This window comes from Convolutriloba macropyga, chromosome 9 (assembly GCF_964194025.1).
Source record: "Convolutriloba macropyga chromosome 9, txConMacr16.3, whole genome shotgun sequence".
Taxonomy (NCBI): Eukaryota; Metazoa; Xenacoelomorpha; order Acoela; family Convolutidae; genus Convolutriloba; species Convolutriloba macropyga.
This window is the reverse complement of record NC_134476.1, coordinates 56,229,937-56,252,257: the sequence shown is the minus strand read 5'-3', so window position 1 is coordinate 56,252,257 and position 22,321 is coordinate 56,229,937. Positions and strand designations below refer to the sequence as shown.

The 22,321-nt window shown below is 33.9% G+C and overlaps 2 protein-coding genes across 2 annotated transcripts in view; both read right to left on the bottom strand.

Annotated features, from left to right (window-relative positions):
* The window catches only part of LOC142345873 (proteasome subunit alpha type-2-like), a 184,668-nt gene that overhangs the window by 81,588 nt on the left and 80,759 nt on the right, over positions 1-22,321 (bottom strand). The window lies entirely within an intron of this gene.
* Positions 9,555-22,321, bottom strand: part of LOC142345869 (outer dynein arm-docking complex subunit 2-like) — a 70,085-nt gene continuing 57,318 nt past the window's right edge. Inside the window, exons 15-17 of the mRNA XM_075398299.1 lie at positions 22,030-22,156; positions 10,165-10,386; positions 9,555-9,807 (exon numbers count right to left, since the gene is read on the bottom strand). Of these exons, the coding sequence (XP_075254414.1) occupies positions 9,694-9,807; positions 10,165-10,386; positions 22,030-22,156 (463 nt within the window). The 3' untranslated portion in view covers positions 9,555-9,693. The remainder of the gene's footprint in view (positions 9,808-10,164; positions 10,387-22,029; positions 22,157-22,321) is intronic.

Genomic DNA, 22,321 nt, shown 5'->3' with positions numbered 1-22,321 from the left:
GCCCAAATAAGCCACTCCCTTCGTCCGCTACTGAGAAAGTCTTCAAAATTCATTTGGACGACTGAACATGAAAATTGTTTCCAAGAAATAAAAACCCGCATAGCGAACGCTGCTGCTAATAGTCACTACAACCCGCTACTCGAAACACGCGTGAAATGCGACGCATCTCGGTCAGGTCTTGGTGCGGCACTCGAACAACTAACTGTAGATGGGTGGAAACCAATTGCGTTCGCGTCTAGATTTTTAAACTCATGTGAGGAGCGCTATAGCGTAAACGAACTTGAACTTTTGGGTGTAGTCTGGTCCACAGAATATTTCAAAAATTATCTGTATGGAAAACAATTTAAAGTAATTACTGATCACAGAGCATTTCTCTCAATTATGAAAGAACACCGATCTAATAAATCCTATAACAGTAGATTAACCCGATGGGTAGATCGTCTTCTCCCTTTTCAATTTGATGTTGAACACCTTCCTGGGGCAAAAATGGGTTTGGTAGATTATATTTCTCGCAATCCATCTCAAAAAGCTAAAAAGGTCTCCACATATGATGAAGAATTTATAGTCGCAAAGTTGAAACTAATCTCGAAATCAATTAACACATTAGAATTAAAAACTGAACACCCCACATCACGTTTACACCAGTTACTAACAAATCATACACTCGACCTGCAAAAAACACCTAAATTGAGACACCTAATTCCGCACACAAATTCACATCTAAATTTGAGTCCCTTAATAGCTCAATAAATTCAATTAGCACACGCGCTATGCAAGTATGCGAACATGTATTTAGTCATTCACTCGCTCCGCGAAATCATACCTTAAATAGTATTTACCAATTAAACAATTTAAAATATGCACCACTCGCGTCTCAAAATCCACTTAGCACTCCTCTCGCTCTGCAAAACACCAGTAATAGCAAACAATTAATCCAAATTAGGAATAAAGTGGCATACGCGCAGCACAAGCATCAAATTACTCAATTACAAATACCGCCAATCGAATCACATTCCAAAAATAACTCAAAAAGTCACCACCCAGAATTCAAATCAGTGCTTTTTGCCCCTTGTCGATCTAGAATTCAGTCGCATTCTTCTACTCTCAAAAACTCAACTAAAACATGATCCATAATTAAAGATATCAATTTAATAGCTAACAGTATGCCGTCAAAGAAAAGAATAACCAGAGTGCGATTCAATGATACATCCCGCGCAGCGGATCAACCCTCAACCAGTGAAAACGTCACGCGCACCGCGAGTACGCGATCTAATTCAACATCTACACCCCGCACAGCAAATTAACGCCCGCAAAACATTAGTATTCCGCCGACAACAAGCATGGCACACAACATAACCCCAACATCCCCTACCCATTCTTCAAATGCTAGTACCCCGTTAACGCCGAGCCCGCACGTCCCCACGTTTGATTACATAGTATCAAAGATATTCAGTAAAACGCTCATCGCTTCTCTAACTAGCAAAGATGCCGTCTTAAAAGAAGTCAGGGATTGCATACTGACAAATAACGAAGCCCAATTAAAAGCCATCAACCCGTACATACATTCGTACTGGAGGGACCTTCACGTGCGCTCCGGGTGCGTATGCATAGACGAGAAGGTAGCTATCCCCAACGTGCTTCGCGAAGCACTCACAGATGATATTCATGCCAGCCATCCAGGTACATGGGGCATGATTTGTATGGCAACACATTGCTGGTGGCCTTACATGCATCGGGAGCTAATAGTCAAGGCTACTGAGTGCAAACCGTGCACAGTAATTGGTAAGAATCTAAAATCCGTAATTCCCGCTAAGCAATTTACTCCTCATATACCATGTGTTGAACCTAATCAGGAAATTCAAATCGATTTTGGGGGACCAATTTTTGATGAAAAGAACAATGAAGTATATTTTTTGGCAGCAATTGACCGTTTTTCTAAATATCCAACTGCATATATCTACGAAAAAGCTAATGGACCAAATGTTCTAAAATTTTTAGAACATTTGGTCATCTAAATGTTTAATTGGACATCAAGTAAAGACTTTTTGCAATAAAAACAACATTGAATTTATTGAAGCGCCTGTAAATGGTCACCGTGCTATTGGGTTGGTGGAACGATTAATTCAAACAATTAAGAATAGACTCGCATGTATCAAAGAAAAGAAATTAGCTGCACACGCCTTTCATGTAAAGCATGCATTAAAGATAATCATTCACCAATTGCGAATATGTAAACAGAGAACAACAAAGATCTCGCCCTTCGAAGCACATTTTGGGAGAAAACCTAATACCCCGCTAAGCGTGATTGCAACTAAACCGAATTTGATGAATTTGTCGTATAAGGGTATCATAAATCACTATTTAGACGAAGAAACAGTGATGCCGGAGGAAATATTGCCTGATGACAAATGGATAAGTGGATACAGAAGCGACATTGAAGTCGAAAAGGGCCTGACACGCGCCACAACGGAAGCGAGCGCAAGAGAGAGGGCGAGCACGGATGGCGAACCCAGATTCCTAAAAACAAAAGCAATCCGCCCCATTCCCCTAAAAGAACGATTGGTAGAGCTAAACTTGGCTCGCAAAATCCACGGCAAAAGACGATCTAAGAAGAAACTTGAAGGCCTTTATGAAATTCTCGCCCCAGGATCACACATCCTAAAAGTAAGCCCGACTACATCGACCATCAAGGAGCCGGGCAAACAAATTGTTACCGTTCGCAAAAGCGATATTGCCAAATTCGGCACCATCAGGAGAGACAGACTCCATTAAAAGTATATGCTGACAGACGCGGGCCACGTGCTGGGGAGAAAATCGTTGAAGAGCTGATCCACAGCCACATTAAAGAGTTCACCCGAAAGCAAAAGGGTGATAAAAAGATGAAACATAAGAAGAGAGAGCCGGGCAGCGGAGTCTCTTCACAGCGCTCAAACATTTCTCGCGCAATGCGGGGGCGAGTTCCAAAATTGCCAAATTTCGTCGCAATCCGAAACGCTCAACCTCCACTCGAGATCAGCGAACCGGCTACAAATGCGCCTACTGATCCACCCGCAACAGCATCTTCAAAACGATTTTCTGACCGTAATAGGCGAAGCCCGTCATATTATGGTTTCGAAACGTCATCTCCAGGATCAGATATCCTACCACCGCCTAAATGACCCCGACGAGCGGGTGATGTCGAAAATTTTGCACCACCTGTCACCGTTGTCGAATCGGTGCAACAAATCTTGGAAATCCAACCGGAAGAGCAAAACGTGTCACCTCAGATTGGTTCTGTCTCGCCTCCCGCGGTACGAAATGTACCTTTGCTAGAGACGAACACACTGACATTGGGTAGATCTATGACTGCTCTTGATGCAGAGGAACAAGATTACGAAAATGAAGATTGGACCTTGTAAAACTCGAAAACTGAATAGACATTTTATATTGTATTAATCATCGTATTTTTAGTTATGATAACCAGCAAATATATTGATATTATCTATTTAACCGGGGACCTTGTATTAATTTGTAAATATTGTTATAATTAATTATATCTGAAAAATTGTATATTACAATTTTTCTTCTTGCTGTGAAGGGTATGTGATACCTGATGGTATATTTATTCATTTTATTTAATCATTGCAGTAAAATTTATTTGATGCCTTAAATTAGTTCAATTACTTTTACCTTCATTAATTTGTTCAATTTGTTTACCTTATGATTTCATTCCGTTGTCTGATAGTTTCCCGCTTCGTGATCAGACATGTCTGATCACGTATTCACGTTGTGCCCAAGTGGCTCCAATCTGTTTAATTCATTCCTCTTAATTTATGCAACTCAATTCAGTTTGCAAAACTGTCTCTTGTTCTTCCGCTCCGCAAGTAAACGAAACAAAAGTTAAAGTAGATCTCGCTCCGCGAATCACTCATAAACATTCTGTCTGCATACTCGCAACGCGAATCACCACAGCAAAATAATAAAGTACGACAGGGCGTAAAACTTTATCACTCTCATCATGAAGCTAAAATTGAGCCCAAGACGAAAAGTATAGTTTAACCTATAACTTGTGTGAAATCAGAAATTCAGAGATTCTCTTAACGTTACACAAAAACAATGTTCAGATGTTAATTGGGTTCTGAATTCCGAAAAAGTATTGTAGATTGTTCAGTTCCCACATGGTTGAAAACTTTATTGGCTCTAGTTTCTGATTAGTGTCGTGTTTTCTATGTTTAATAGCGCCAGTCAAAACTGTGACTGTTGTTGTTCAAATAGTTCTCTTGGATCCTTAGTGGAAAATTTTTGATCAGCTAAGTGTTGTCTAATTAATTTGATCATCTCAAAGACGTTTTTGATTTGATATTCAAGGCTTTTAATACCGTCTCTAAATCTTAGTGCACTTGTATCAATCCTTTGTCCAATGTTCTTCCTGCTAGTTTCGTGGTCTAGGGGTTGGTAACCGTAACTTTGCTTATAGTTCCCATTGTAATTTCGATTTTGGTCCGGATAGAAATTAAAAATTTGTCCTTTACTAGGATTGAATCTGTTCATTTGAGTGTCGAAACAGTTAATTCTCCTCAAATTTCCTCTCATTTTGGAAAACAGTGATTTATTTTTTTATTACCGAACGTTTTTGCACTATGCTCATCAGGGTAAATGATTACAATCAATGTAACAAAAGGCATTCGAATTTGATATTTTCATAAGGGCAGAAATTTTTGTCCAATATTGCATGACTTGGTTGACGAATTCGAAATTTGTTCATCGTTTGTTCAATGTTTGTTTAATGCAAATACCAGTGCAATAATTGTCAGTTGAGGTCGGGTAACCTCAGTATTTTAATAATTCTTCACCTTTAGCATAGACGTAAATGTCAGCATGGGTGACTTCAGTTCACAAAATTTTTATTATTTTCATAGGGTAATTTTCTCAAATTCCCAATAAAATCCATTCTACCTAAAAAGAAGAACATTGTTAATTTCCTCGGATACTCATAGGAATAAAATGCAAATGGTAAAAGAGGCAATGTAAAGTTAAAAATAAAACATCATGTAAAATTATAAAATCATGAAATTACTTAACTAAAGACTTGACCGTACATTAGTAAAATAATGATCTAAAATGCGAGCATAAAATGTTCTCACAACTTTATATGTACATCATAAAGGTTAAAAACAAAAATTAAAATCTAATGCTCTCAATGTCATCTTTTATATCAGTTACTTTTGGGTCCTTCAAAAATTCTTTCCAAAAACATTCTTTCTGTTCTTTTTTAAGGAAGCTTTTAATGTTGTTTTCAGTCTAATTTTAGAAGGCAGACTATTATAAATTGGAATGGCTTGTGCAATAAAAGAATCAGTTAAAAACTTATTGTTCTTTCTGATATCGAACGCTATCTTTTTGACCTATCATGTTGTTTTTTTCCTCATGGTAGAGAGAGGTTCAATTTTATATGCTGAAAGATCGTTGCTGAGAAAGCAAAAAAAATATTTTGAGCAATGATATTTCAAGAGAAAAGAGACTGGTAAAATTTTTGTGCGAGTTTGAGATCTGTTCACCGATCGTATTTTCTGTTAAAAATGGTTTTTACTCGAAAATTCAGTTGAATTACTAAAATTGTGAGTAATGACATTTGCAACCCCATCAAAGTTAAAACGGAATAATGTAGATGATTTTTTACTATTGCATTAAGCAAAAAAATTTTCGTTTTCTCTGGTAAACGTTACTAAGTGTAATCGAATCGAAACTTTTGTTCCACAAGCTATTTTCTGAACAAACTTTTTCACTTCTCCATCAAACTTTAGTTTGCTATCAATAAATACGCCAATATACTTCGTATTAATTGATTCTGCTATTTGTTCATTGTCAACTTTCAGAACAGTATTTATTAACCTCTTCCTGGTGCTTAACACAATATATTCTGTTTTTTGTTTATTTACCACTAACTGGGACTTTGCAAAAAAACTGATAATTTTTCAGATGTTTTGTTCAAGTTTTGTTTTTGACAATATTTCATCAGTGCCGGGTGTAAAAAATTGTTGCCTGCATACTGGACGACCGAGCAATTTTTTTCTACCTTATTTAAAAGATGAAAATTACACGGAGAGATGGTAGAAGGCTGACAGCTTCATACGATTGCAATTAACATATTGCAACTGCTCATTGTTTTTTTCCAAATGCAAGAATTAAATTTAGGTCAGACACGAGTTATGAAGTTGGGTTGACTCATGACATAGTCTTAAGCATCAATGTGACCATCTTTAAAATATTAACATATTTGTTCAAAACATAATTGTTTTTCAATTCTTTTTCAAAGTTTTCGTTAGGCCACAATGATAGTAGTATCTTAGGCTGATTGCTTTAAACTAAAGCAGCCTTTCTCAACAAAAACCATTCAGCGTCAACGAACAACTCAAAAAAACTCAAGAGAAAATCAAGAGTATATTGGAAATGAAAAAATAACAAAAATTAGAACAGAAAAAGTTTTTTTTAACTAATCCTAATTCATTGGGAAAACCAGATTTTTTGAGTTGATAAGGTATTAGTAGCACTGTGATGATGGTACTTGGTATGATGTTTTTAAGGAGATTAATATAATTACATAGCAAAATTGAGCTTAAACTCTAAGATTTTAGAGTCGGGGAGAGAATAATGTTACACCAAAATTGTTCGTCGTTTGGTTCTGTTCGTTCATCGTTTGTTTCCATGTCATCGCGACTCCATTTTTCCGTGGGACACGCTTGAACCCTTTAGAATTGTTGATTGAAAACTTCCAACCGAATATTGAGTGATTCTGCAGTTTGAAATGTCATTGGAAAGCTTTGCAACAGAGAAAAATCAAGGCAACTTTTAATTGGCCCTAAAATGTTGGCTCAAGATGTTTTTCTCTATTCATCAGAAAATCTGCCGCAAAAATGAAAGCTTCTACTCACATCTTTTCTAAGTTTTTTGGTGATTTTGATTTCTTATCTGTTTAGTTTAGACACTTTAGCTACAAGAAGTCAACTGAGTATCAAATTAAAAAGATAAGAGAACCATTGTTCAATGTTGACCACTTTGCAAAAGCCAAAATTTTAAAGAACTATTTGGGCCAAAATTGAGGTTTGAAAACCTCAAAAAGTAAGAAAAAAATTTGAATTAACTGACTGAATGCAATAAAAAATCACATTGCAATACCATCAATGAAATTCTCGGATCTTTACTTTGACTACAAAGCTTTTTTGGAATACTTTGCCTCGACTAATTTCAGATAATTATAAGAAAATGGTATGATCTGGGCAGTCAATTCTGCTGACTGTTTTCAGTTGATGGTCTTTAGGTTCCATAGGCAAAATTTAGACCTAAAATTTGAGCAAAAAGATTGTTTTGCTGAACACTGTTCCTCCCTTCTTTAATTTAAATCTTTTTTTTTCTCATCAGCGAGAGAAATGAAGTCATGCAACAGAAGAAACGCAATGAGATCCCAGACTTGCGTCTCAGATTATTTCAGCGCTGAACCGGACCATTTCAAGTGTAAAAACTTTATTCAAATCTGAAACATTGCATCTCCAGAAATTTTATGTTTCTTTATGTGCAGTTTTTCTTCATTATGATTATTTTGAGCCTCATTAAAATAAGGAAAAAAGAGTTTTAAAAAAACTGACTGGATGAAATAAAAAATCAGTTTGCAATACCATCAAGGATATTCTCAATTCTCAAATCTTTACTTTGACTGCAATGCAATTTCGGAATATTTTGCCTCGGATATCTTTATATAATTATTAAGAAAATGGGACAAAATAGGTAGTCAATTTCGCTTACCAATTTAATTCGATGGTCTTCAGCGTCCATAGGCAAAATTTAGACTTAAAGAATGAGCAAAACACCTTCTGTTGCTGATCACTGTTCATCCCTTCTTTAAATTAAATTTTTTTCTCCTCAGCAAAAGAACCGAAATCGTATAACAGAAAAAAACGCGATAGGATCCCGGACTTGCTTCTCAGAGAATTTCAGCGCTGAACCAGACCATTTCAAGTGTAAAAACTTTATTCAACTCTGAAACATTGCATCTACAGAAATTTTATGTTTCTTTATGTGCAGTTTTTCTTCATTATGATTATTTTGAGCCTCATTAAAATAAGGAAAAAAGAGTTTTAAAAAAACTGACTGGATGAAATAAAAAATCAGTTTGCAATACCATCAAGGATATTTTCAATTCTCAAATCTTTACTTTGACTGCAATGCAATTTCGGAATATTTTGCCCCGGATATTTTTATATAATTATTAAGAAAATGGGACAAAATAGGTAGTCGATTTCGCCTACCAATTTAATTCGATGGTCTTGAGCGTCCATAGGCAAAGTTTAGACTTAAAGAATGAGCAAAACAACTTCTGTTGCTGATCACTGTTCATCCCTTCTTTAAATTAAATTTCTTTCTCATCAGCAAAAGAACCGAAATCGTATAACAGAAAAAATGCGATAGGATCCCTGACTTGCGTCTCAGAGCATTTCAGCGCTGAACCAGCCCATTTCAAGTGCAAAACCCTAATTCAAATCTGAAACATTGCATCTCCAGAATTTTTACGTTTCTTTATGTGCAGTTTTTCTTCATTTTGATTATATCGAGGTCATGGAGTTAGCCCAGGCTGAACCCATCCTAAGTCTGAGCAGAATAATTTCATACTTTTGTAGCTTATAACTGGTAATTACTATTTTAGTATACACACTATTTATATATAAGCTAGTTTGTAGACAATTATTACATGACCCATTTAGCTTAGTGTTTACGACTTGCTACGCAAATTAAACGTTAGAAGTACCCACGTTAGAAGTTTGAATCGCATATAAATCAAACCCTTTTGGCAGGAGTTAAGCTGAGCATTTGTTTTCATGCAGAAAATATTACCCAAAAATCAAGGCTGGCGCGTGTAAATTGGGACATAAACAGAGAACTGGCCACCTTAAAAAACAGAATGTCTCTATACTGATTCAGCGCTGATTTACTCTGCAACCATCCTCTGGGATATCAAAACAAAGTCTTTTTCTCCACCGTTAGCGAGAGTTTGATTGACCACCTTATAAGGATACAGGGAAGACCATTACTGATGTAAATTTTAAAAAATGATATCTAGACAAAGGACTACCGTCGGACGAATTGCTCTCAAACAACAAGCGAGGGGTTGCCTTTAGTTTTAGCTAGTGTAATCGTAGTGAGGCTGGCCGCAAAAGACAAGAGATAGACGCTGGTAGTGGCGTGGGTTGTTGGTAAGATCCGTCTAAACTTCCCAAAATTGCCCCTCAGGCCAAGAATCTCAGCTTCAAGCGTTTCTCGACAGCTTCACAGTACAGTACAAGTAGAGCTTGGCCAAGCTAGACGGGAGCTACTCGGCGGTTTAATGCCCTCCAAGCTTTACATGTTTATCCGGCGAGTGAAAAAAAACATTCTAGAACAAAAACTATCAAGCATCAATTTAGCATTAAGACACAGGACTACATGAACTGCTTTAAACTTCGTACGAGAACAATTTAAAACAGCGGTTTGACTGAAAATACAGCGGATAGAATGCAAATTGAATCTATTCGGAAAAAGGAGGGTACGCTAAAGATTGTATTTGATATGTACAGATTTTTTTTACACATTTATGTTTGGAATACAATTCAATGTCTAAGTTGATAGAGTTACTCGTCTGGTAACAACTGGTATGTTTGAACACGCAACAATGGGGGAGTAGATCTATTTGTATTTGGCCTTTTCGTTACACATGGCCAGGCGTCGGATGTTACCCAGACACTGGGCTGCATTCTCCTGTAGGTCGTAGTTCTTGGAACCAACCATCTCCATTAGAACCTGCAATACATCAACCAAAAGTTATCTATAGGCGAGTAGCAACACAAAATTGATCATTATCCAAAAACAAAAAGAACGAATGGCAGATTATCAGTTCTTAATTCTTAAATAGAAAATAAATCCTGATCAAATATGAACGTCCGACAAACCCAGAGAACTAAAAGTGCAAATACAGCAGCAACATTTTGAACTATTTTAAGGTTTTAAAACAAATGTTTCACACACACACACACAAAATAAACGTTGACTACTCGTGATTACATTTAAAAGCAATCACAGGAGTTGCTACTTGACGGTAGAAGATAGGCTCACTAGTACAAGTAGGAAGTTTGGAGAAGAATGGGAATTAGAGGGTACCTTAACAACGCCTTCTCTATGCATGGTGATGCAGTTGTCTGGATCCTGAGAGAGCTGGTTGAGGGCGAGAGTGGTGGCCCAGTGTACCTCCTCGTCCTTCGATCCCAGATAGTGCACGAGTGGGGCGACTGCGTCCTTCTCCCCAAAGGTGCGTCTGTTAGATCCCCACTTGCAACACCTCGCGATTGCTTCTGCCAGGTGACGACGAAGCAGATCGTCTTTCTACATCAAAAGTTATGCAATTATGCAAAAGTTACTCAATTTTGAATTAAGATAAGTCATAGCCAATTTTTTATCAAATTTTGAAAGATGTAACAAGATTAGGTAAAGATGAAGCACCAAAAAAGTGGGAACGACAGACTTGTCAAATTATTGTGAGCGAGAACAACGGCGGCATGAAAATGCATGAAGCGGGCAAGTTTTTTTGGTATTTTCAGATCCCGAATCCAGAAAATGTGAAATCTTTTTTTTTACAATTTAAGGTTTTAATACGTCTCCCATTAATTACAGGGGGCTCTTAACGTGGAACTCAATAGATGGAATAATGATCTCAAAGTTTTTAAACCCTCAAATTATAAAAGAAATTGTGAAAATGTATATATATTAAATTACTAACTATATAATGTATGTTGACAATTTCAAAGACAAAAAGTATAGAAATTTTAGTTTCGGAAACCCAAAACTAAAGAAACTTTTTTAGATCTGCACTTCACAGTGCATTTTACACTGTGATTTTTAACGTCAAATGAAATGGTGGCGGTTTCAAAGAGCAAAAAAGATGTCAAATACCTAATTTTAACCAAATGGTTCAGAAATTATTGAGATTTTTTATCAAAAATTGTTTAATTATCAACTCAATTTGACAAAATTTACCCAATATTATCGAGTTTGAGCCAAATTTTCTTCAAATTTATTTCCATAATTGAAAAAATTTCCACAAGATTATACTTTGAGTCTCCAAACATTTTAAATCAAATTTACTAGAATGAAATAATTTGAAGCAGTTTTAACCCAAAGTTCAAAAAAGTACCAAAAGGTAAAAAAAAACAAATAATATCTAAAAATTGTCAAACACAAACCTAATAATATCAAAGAGCACAAACTATGATCTTGAAAGTTTCTGAATCCTCAAACTGTAAAAGTTGTTAGTGAAAGTGTATTTATTGCGGTACAACTTTATAATGTATGTTGATAATTTCAAGGATAAAAAATATATGTGTTTACGTCTTTCGTCGTTTTAGTTTTTCAAACCTGAACCGTGACAAAAATTGTCCAGAAAATTATGTCATGACACTGCGTATGCAGTGTTTCAACGCTTTTAATGGTAATACTTCTAACGTTAAAAATTGCATATTTTCTTTTCCCCAAGTTCCAGTTTCCAAAACCCAAAATTATAAAAACTTTTTTGGAACTGGATTTTAAAGTGCAGTGGTATTTAACGTAGAATGCAGTGGTCATTTTATATTGCTAAAGATGCCAAAAAGTACAAAATTTTGATCAAATTTATCGCAAATTACCACATTTTTGCCCCAGTTTGAACTAGCTCACCCAATATCTTCCCAATGCTACCCAATTGTTTGACTGCTTATACAAATTTTACCCAGTTTTGACTTCAATTTCATAAAGAAATATTCCATCTTTTCCACATTCTATTCCACATTTTTACTATATTTCGTCATCAGGTTGCAGTTTCAGCCGAAAATTAGAAAAACACACAGATTTTACCCAATTATCAAAAAATTACCCCACTTTTATACATACGTATACAATATCTTCCCAACTTAACGGAAGTTTTCAAAAAAATTGCCCAATTTCAACTCAGTTTTTCAGAACTTTTCCAAAAGTTTCAAACATTTTATCGCAAACTGTGCAATTATACCCCATTTTGATCTAGTTTACGTAAAATCTTCAAAGTTTTACTAAAACCTTTAATAAATTGAACAAATTGTACCCTAATCTAATTCAATCTAACTGAAAAAGTTTCCTGTTGATCAAAAATAAAATTGTTCCAAATAAATTTCGCCAGACTTTACCAAAAACTTCAATTTTTTAATTCCACTCAAATTAACGAACAATATTTTTATCTTACAATTCTACAAAATTTTCAGCACTTTGCAATAGCTTCACAGTTTACCAACATTTTCCCCCAATTTGCCAGACTTTTCTCCTAATCAAAATTTTTTCGTATCTAGATTCCCAAATTTAAACAATTACATGCTGTTTTCATCCCAAAAAAATTCCAAAACAACAAAAGTTTTCAAATTATACCCAAGAATTGTTAATGGTCAATTTTTATCAACATTCACCCACTGGCCATACGAACTTACAGATTTTTTGCGAATAATGCGCTTTTCACCAGTGGTCTCAGTTTTATCAAATTTTAAAAAAGTTTTCTAAACAATATCCAAATTCATCCCAGTTTCACGCAAATACGCAGTTTTTCACAAAAAGGTCTGAGTTAAAATGACTAACTTGCCCAATTTTAGAATTTTCCGGTTATTTTCTAACTAGCTGAGGAAGCTAGTCATTCAAATTATTAGTCAGTCAGGACAAAATTAGGACATATTTATTAGAACTTGGCCGTGTTAAAATAATGGAGCTGCCATTTTATCTGAACTTTACGGCAGGGTAATTCATGCGATCAAAGCAGTACGACTAATATCTTCATTTTATCAGTATAGGAAATAGTTGTGTACGTATGATGACCTCAAGTTATCATATCCTTGAAAACTCATGTGATAAAAAAGTTGTGGAAAAAAGGGGGTACCAGCCACTCAGCGCTAATATGCATTCGTTCCTGTTACCCCCCTTTTTCCCACTACTACATCAAGAAATCCATATTTAATCACCATTTTTTCCACTACTAAATACTCTATCCTAGTTTTTTTCCACTACTACAGTAAATAATTCAAATTTCACCCACTACTACTAATACTGTGCACAGGGCAATTTTTCCCACTACTACTACTACTACTACCAAATCCAATAATTTTTAGTTAAAACAAGGCGGCTCGGTAATGTGCAATGGCACATAAGGTTCCGACCCCGCCCATCCACAATTTTGGCATAATTGTCTACCAAATGAGGAACAGATAGAAAAACCCAAAAATTATTTTTTGCGAATCCCAAAAAAGCCCAAGTCTTTTTCAAAAAATTCTGTATGAACGATAAGATAACCTCCAAAACAAATAACTCAGTGGAGTAAAAATTGATGCATTAGATTGTTGTAATATGTCAATATTAAGAAAGCGAGTCAAAACGAACAGCAAAATCAAACAACAACAACAACAAACATTAATTACATCAAAAAATTTATGTCCCTCTTAAAAACTAAATTTAATAACAAAGTCAACATACCGTCAGATAAACCTGAAACTAAACAAAAATAACTTATAAATCACCAGAAAACATATGCGACCAGTCCATAAAAAGGTTTGGTGACAATTATACAAAAAAGAACAAAAACAGAAAAGTAAAAAAAATTACCTTATTTTTTTGAAACAATTAACTTCAAAGTAATAAATACCATTAGGAATAAATTGATATTACCACAAATTTGCGATTACCACTGCTTCTATAGAAGGGCATTAGGACCTGACCTTATTCATTTTTTAGAGCGGCTAAAAAGAACAACAAAGAACAAACAAAATTTCAATTGAAACTTGCCAGAAAACGCTGTCAAAACCGTCAAGCCAAATTTTGGCACTCAAAATATATTTGATTGCGCCTTCTTCAATTAGCTATAATGTAGTACGTGGCCATTCATTAGTAAGACTAGGTAACAAGTAGACAAAAAAGCGAAGTGCTAAAGTATGTAATACTTTTAATTTTTTTTTCGAAACAAAATTACATTCAATGTCATGAAAGGCATTAATTACAAAAAGAGCTATTTAAATATCGTCGTTTTTTCATGAAAAGGAAACCCTCGAGACCTGTAATTATCCAGAATATTTCTTGCATCTACAAAAAGAACGTCAAATATGACAAAAATCAAATTAATTTAATCTTTTTTTGTGAAAAAGCGGTGTCGAAGCCAGTAAGGTCATAACAAAATCTTTAAAAAAAAGATTTTGGGACACCAATCCCTTTTATTCCCTTGACACCCATAATGTCATATTTGACCTGTAATCAACTAACGAGATTAGGTAACAAAAAGAAACATAAAAAGAACAAAATTGCGAAGTTAAAAAAGTTTTTTTTTAATTTTGGAAAACGATGGGTTTGAAAGTCATAAAAGCCATCAGCTATCTGCTAATATCAGAATATCGGTTTTTCTATTCTTCCATAAAAATCCAATGAAAGCTATCACTATACAGGAAATTTCATACGACCGAAACGACAAAGTATAAATGACAGTTAAGACAAAATTAAAAAATTCAATTGATTTCTTCAAGAAAGAGGCGTCGAGGCCATTAAAACGATGGTTTATATCTTTCAGGATTTTAATATGTTCAATTGTGTTTTAATTTGAATGCTAATAAGGTGACATGAGAACTGTCAAAAATGTGATAATGTGACAAAATTAGAAAACGTGAAAAACTGGCAAATATCAAAACAAACAAAAATCTAAAATCTTGTAGTATCAAAGCCAGAAAACACTAATTTCAGGCTTAAAACTGCAACCGAGAACAAATGTTAACTCAGTAGAAAGAAGAAGCAGTCTTTTTTGCTGACACTAAGCTGGAAGTTGAACAAATTAAGAAAAAAATAGAGGAAAAGTTAACTAAGCCATTATTTATTGAAAAGTCAATTATTTTTTAAAAAACAAACGACCATAAACTTTCAATTAAAAAACTAAATGCATTAGCCTGGAGCTGTTTAGCAAGCCAATTGGTTGGACCTATCACTCCTGAGCTTTGATTTGATATGTTCTGTTCTTTATTATTAAAAAAAAGTCTTTTTTTTAAAAAAAAAAGACCGACTGATTACAACCCGATTTTTTTTGGATTGTAACAGTCCAAGAATGGCCCAAAACTACCCCTGTTAATACTTATTGTCCGTTCGATATTGTACGAATGTTGTAGATATAGATAATTTCTGAGTTGAAACTCAAAATAAATTTTGCATTTTTGATAATCAACGAATAAAGTAAGCAAAAAACGGCAAAGTTTTAACTACAAGGCACTCTCTGCGGACTCTGAAGTAGAAATAGCCCCCCCTCTGAGTCTACAAAGATTGTATGAGTGTTGTTTGGGGGTGTACTGTAGGCAAATTTAATCAAAGTGGACTAAAGTAGCTTATTTCGTGCTGTTGTTGATGAAAAAGGCTAAATTTTGAATTGTTTATCCAGATTTTTTGACCAAAAAATTAAATCAAAACAATCAAAAATTCTTGTTCGTCTTCAAAAATAAAATCAAAGACACTATTCTTAAAAATTATAACAAATTTTAGCAAAATTGACGAAAATTTAGGCAAAAATTCCGGAAAATGTGAATAAAAACAACGTGAATTCACTCTTCTTTTCTCAGAAGTTTAAGCCTCGATAACTCCCTGTAGAAAACGAAAATTAAAAAAATCTTTTTAATTCCATATTCTACGCTGGACGAGCTTTCTAATGATACCAGTCTCAACTCTCTACGATGAATATATCGAGCGGCGAAAATTCACGGAACAAAAAAAAACCCAGTTGAGTATATAGTTCCTCCCCCCTCAAGAGGGTCGGAACAAATAGAGCTCTATCTCCATGTTTAGCTACAACTAAGCGATTGGCCTATAATTCAACTCATCATCATCATCTTGTTCATACATCCGTTCCTGCTATGGCAGCCTCATCAAAACACACTGGCGGATCTGTAAATTTCACTCGTCCTCATAAATTGAACTCGAGGAAGAGGAATTGGACCCTAAGATTCTTCGTTTCAAAAATTTGATATTGATTATTTACGTATGGTTTCAGCTGAACAAAACAAAAAACTGAAGAAAACAACAATAAACTTGCGCAAAACACATTAGTTTTGTACTGAATTTTCTAAAGATCAAGTCGCCTAGGACCAATAACTTCTAATTCTGATTTAGTTACAGAGTCGAAAGAAAATAAAAATTTTGCAATAAAATTGACGTTTGTTTCTCATTAAAAGAGAATTTATAATGAGGTAATTCTCACGCTATTATGAGTAAAAACTCTAGCACGTGCGCTCTGACGTTTTTAAAATTTCATTGATGTCTTTTGTACCGTGGATTACACTTTTGATCGCATGAATTCATTAATCTCCTACAAGGTTTTGATACCTTGACAAAATTATCATGCAAATTCAAATATTTTTTAAATTGATAATATTAAAAAAGGAGGCTCGTTGATGTGCGTTTGCACATGACGTTCCGACCCGCGATCATCTACATTTTTGACTTAATTGTCAACCTAATTATGAGATTATCAAAAATAGATGTCTGAGTTTTAAAAAACCGTTACAAAACCGAACTACTAATTGAAATGAAAAGTATCATGCCTCATTAAAGCGCTCACAAGATCTGCCAAAAAAGACTACCAGAAAAAAAACACGCACCAAAATAAGCAAAAACAAAATTTTTTCAGCGAATGTGATAAAAGAAGAAAAAAAAGAAAAACAAATATTGACCACTCACAAAATTTTATGAAAACGCATATTGTCCAACAAACAAAGCATGATTTATGACATGATATTAATGGAATTTTTTTTGAATTACAAGAAATTGGGTGGAACCTCTCAACGATGAGATTAAATTACAAGCTGACGAAAAGAGCAAAAACTGAAAACTATAAAAAATGTTTGAGAACGAACAATATCGAAAATTTTAATACTATTCGCTAAACCGTGAGTGCATTGAGCAACCTCTTTCATATAATCCTCAGTTAGAAGCCTATGAGACCAGTCCGCATTTTACGACTACATGAAGATTTCAAGGGCAAAAACATCAAATTCAAAAAAATTTGAGCGAGAAAAGTGTCAAAGCCAATAGAAAAAGAAATTTTTGGTTAAAATTTTTCTATTCCAACATAAAATTTTAGCAGCAATGGGATTCTTCTTTTTTAAACAATATGACTTCAAAAAATCAACAAGTATGAACTAATATAAAAAAAACCACAAAATTTTTTAGAAAACCGTTATATCAACGATGTTAAATTCAATAGATTTCAACGCAAAATATAAACAAGCTAAGTTATAACTGGAGTAGACAAGGATGTTTGTCAACCATAAGTCATCAGAAGAACAACACAATTTGTCTTATGATTATGAAAACAACGACAAATATATGCAAAAACCAAAAACTCAGTAGAAAAGTGCGAGAAGAAAGTGTCAATGCCATTTAAACCATAAGAGTTTCACTGAAAACTTAACCCATGGTCAATTGAACTTCTTCTATAAGCCAATGGGAACTATCAATTTTGGGATAACGAGATAAGATTTCAAAAAAGGAACCAAAATTACAAAAGATGATCCGAATTTTTTTTTTGAAATTATGAAAATTCAAGGCATCGAAGTAGTAAAACCTCTAGTTAGCCGATGAACCGCTTACCAGATTGTTTCAATTAAAATTCAAAAGAATGGGGTCCTGTCATTACTGAGACTGATTCATAGTTCATGAAAACCATTTTCATAATGGTTAGTGTCCAAAAATATTTTTTTAATGTCTTAACAGCCATTAAATTCAATAGCTCTCAGATGAAGTCAACAAAAACGGAAAGTTATGCCTCAACAAGGAAAAAAAGTTGTTTGTTATTCTTATGTCATCAGCAGGACATCAAAATAGGTCTTATGATTATGAAAACAAAAACAGGTAAACAACAAAAATTCAGCAGAAAAGTGCAAGAAAGTGAAGAAGCCAATTAAACCACAAATGTTTCTCTAATATTATGTCGAACTCGAACATTATCTATGACCCATTGAACGCCTTTTCTAACCAATTGAGAACTATCATTATTAGAAAAATGTGATAAAATTTCAAAAAGAACTAAAATTAAAAAAAAATTTATCCAAAAAATAATAAAAAGTTATGAAAACTGGTGGCAGCGAAGTAATAAAACCAACAGTTAGAAAAAACCACTAGCCAGATTCATTTCAGTTGCAATAGAAAATATGGAGGTCCTGTCATTACTGAGATTGACATATAATTCATGAAATTTAATTTAGGATTGGAAAATGTCCAAAAAAATTCTTAAAAATTATTTTTAAAGTCTTAACAGCCATTAATTTCAAGAGCTTTCAACGGAATTAAAAAAATACAATACTATATGCCGTGATGGGAACACATGGATGTTAGTCATCAACATGTTACCAATAAGACACCACAATAAATCCTATGATTTTGGTCCTAAAGCACAATAAGTCCAAAAACAACAACAAACACAGGCAAAAACCAAAAAAATGCAGCAGAAATTTGAGATGAAATTGTCAAAGCCATTTAAACCATAATCTTTTCTCTTAAAACTTTATCTATGATCCTTCGGACGTCTATTTTCAGCCCATGGGAACTGCCAATATGAACATAATGAGATAAGATTTCAAAAGAAAACAAAATAACATAAAAAACACAAATATTTTTTTTTGAAATTACAAAAACTCGTGTTATCGAAGTCAAAAAAACCAAGAGTTAGCAGATAAAACCGCATACCAGATTAATTTTGGTTGCATTAAAAAGGATGGGGCTCCTGTCATTACTGAGACTGACTTACTATTCAGGAAAATTAGTTTATAATCGGTTAATCGAAAAAAAAAATCTTTGAAAAACAATTTTTTGAAGTCTTGACAGCCCTTAGCTGTCCCCTCAAAGCGCTATATAGGTTTACCTATTGCACATAAGAAAGCCAAATAAAATTTTAGTTGGCAAGTCTGTGCAATAGAATTCCAAAAATTAAGTAAAATCTCAAAAAGAAAATCAAAATTTCATAAAAAATTTTGAGTCGAAGACAAAAAAAGACATGAGAGATGCCTTAAAACGAATGTCCTTTCATTGGGCATCATTTCAATGTAAATGAAGTTTGTCATTAATGGAACTTCAATATGAAAATGACAAGTCTCTAAGTTAGTAAACAAACAATAACAAATAGGAAAAATTTTAAAAAAAAACAGCTCTCAAATTGAATTCGACTTTTTTTTTATAGTTAACTTTCTCACGAGACCAGAGCTAGCCTTTTTATCGATCTACTGGTGCCACAAAATTGTTTCTTTTTGTAGCATAAAATTTAATTTTGTAAAATTTTTTTTTATAGAAAAGCCTTAATTTGAACAAATATTACGCTAAATTGAACAAAATCATGCTAAAAGTGAACAAAATATCACATGTTCACACAAAACTTTCAACCTCGATATCTCCTCGAAAAATACGAAATTCAAAAAACTCTTTTTAATTTTGAATTCTACGCTGGACGAGCTTTTTAATGATACCACTCATATTTCTCTACGATGAATATATCGATCGGCCAAAATTGACTGAACAAAAAAACCCATTTGAGTATATAGTTCCTCCCCCCACAACTGGGGTCGGAACAATAAAAATGAGATCTAAATAGATTGTCGGAGTCATCTTTTCCGTTAAGTTGAGAAAAAATGGTAGCTCTATCATTATAGCATCACATAAACTTTTGTGAAAAATGTCCTGATTTTGATCGGACTCAATAAATTTGTTTTTAGAAAAAGTGGCTTCCTTATTTAGTTAAAATTAACCGAAAAAAACCGATAAAAATTTATTATTAGGAAAAAGCTGTCAATTTGAATTGGGTATTTGAAAAAACAATGGGCCGTTTTCATAAACTTGCGTAACTAGGATGAATCTGAGCACTTTTAGTGAAAATGAATAATTTTGTATAACATTAGGGAAATGGTTGCAAAATTTGTCATTGATAATTCTTGGGTATAAATTGAAATTTTTGATACACTTTGGTAAACTATTTCCTAACGTTGGATAAAGACGTAAAATAATTGCATTTTGAGAAATTGAATTGGAAAAGCTTGGTTACTTGGAGAAAAATCAGGAACAATGTTAGAGAATGTGCGCATGCATAGGGAAGTTCTTGGGTATTTAAAAAACTTGGCAAATCGCTATAGGATGAGTTTGAAAGAAATTGGGTAGATAGAGTCGAGATCAGGTAAAACTTGGGTGCTTTTGTGCTTGACGATTTTTCGATATAGTTTTTTTGTCACATTTTGGTAACTTTTTTTTATTTTCAATAAAAACGACGTAAATTTGACCAAATTTCGGAATTAGGATTTGAGAAATTTGGCGACCTAAACACAAATTAAGAAAATTGGTGAAAAAGTTAGGTAAACTGATGAAATATTTAAAAATCTAATAACATTTCAAACAAATAGGAGGAAAATTGGTTATGTTTGTTTATATTGGAAAGAATTGGAAATGGGCATTTTAATATAAATTGGTTAATTTTGGATAAAAATGCGCAAAATTTGAAGCATCTTTCGAAAGATTTAGAAAAAAAGCAACTTTTTGTTATTTTGGGGGAGATTTTACGCAAGAAATTTAGGTAAAATTGGGTAAAATTTATGTAATTTATCAAAATTGGGTGCAAGACGAAAGATTGGGCGAACTAGGTCAGATTGTGGTAAAAAAAGGGTAATTTGTAGGACAATTTTTGTACTTTTTGTTCAACTGTTGGTGAAAGTGAGCAATTTTTTGAAAGTTTGGGTGATAACGGGAAGATCATGGGAAAAATTGAGTGGCAATAGGAAACAATTTGGAAAAATTTTGATAAAACATGGCTAATTTTGAGTTAAAAGCTGGGTAAAATTGGGTGCAAAAATGAAACCTTTTCAAAAAAGTGGGAGATATTGGGCAAATTTGATGAAAATGGAGTAAAATTGAGTAACTTTTGGCATAATTTAGTAAATTTGTAAAAATTAGGGAGGGAGAAATCGGATATTTGGCATCATTTCTGCGCTTTGAAATTTCCATTATTACATTCTACGTAACAGAAAATTTCACCGTATAAAGATGAACTGAAGAATGCAGCCCCTGAAAGTTTTTTAAGTTTCATGTTGCGTGAGCTGAAACTTGGGAGCAACAAAAAATGCAAGTTCTTAGCATTAAAATATTACCTTTGAACTCGATGTTGAAAAACACTGCATGCTAACACAACTATTGAGATTTTACTCTAAACAAAATTATCTATAAAAAGCCAAAAAATTATTTCCCGTTAATTTTTCAGGACAAACATTTGTTATCTGCTCAATCGGCCAACAACCCAATACCTGGCAGGCATATCAGAGAAAAATTAAGAAAAGCCAGAACAAAACAAACCCGAAAAATTAGAAATTGGATAAATGATTTCAGAAAAAAGTTATCTTCCTAGCTTTCAACTTTTAATTCTCAGTAGAAACCCCTATAGAAGAGCTCTAAATTAAAAATTTAACAGGAAAAATACTCCATTTTCTATAACAAAACAACTAATATTAAACTCCATCAGAACAAAATTTAGCGGAAACTGCTGAGACAACTAGTTATTTAGTTTAGATAATTGAGACAAGCTTTGTTAACAGAAAAAGTGAATTAAAACTAAACTTTGCTCTCTCTCAAAAATTCGACATGAAAAGAAAACTACTGTCTCTTGTCTCTGCTCATAAGTAGTTTGACCAGAAACTGCATTTCACTTCCTGTTTTAAATACGCCAATAAAATTACCAAAAAAAAGACACTCCACCAATACTCCTCTTCGAGTCGTAAAGAGTCAATGCCCCAATACAGTTCAAATTCTTTTAATTTTTTTAAAAAAAAACACCAGGAGAAGGCCAATAATAGTTCCAGCTACCGCTTTGCGGTTATTAAAAAGATGTTTAACTGAGAGGTATGTTAGAACGACCATCTGGTTGAGGGCAGTGGTGGTTTAGGTAGGTGGGTAGTAAAGATGTAGTATAGTGTATGGTATGATGGGACTAACAGTTGATGTGAGGCTGGATAGCATTGGGACTACATTGTGGTCTGTGATGACAGCCAGGTTCTCCTCATCCTTCGCTATCTGTGCAATTGCAGCACACACTGCTGCTAACACCTCAAAGTGCTCTGATCTACAGTACATTACACAACATTACATCACCTCATTATATAACACAGCCTACAATAAACACAAACAAAACACCTCAACTTGATGAAGTTGATTTTTGAATGTCAAAAGTTAACAAGGTTACTGCTATTGGGAATGTTCTGAGAAAATCCCCACAATGTTATTCCCA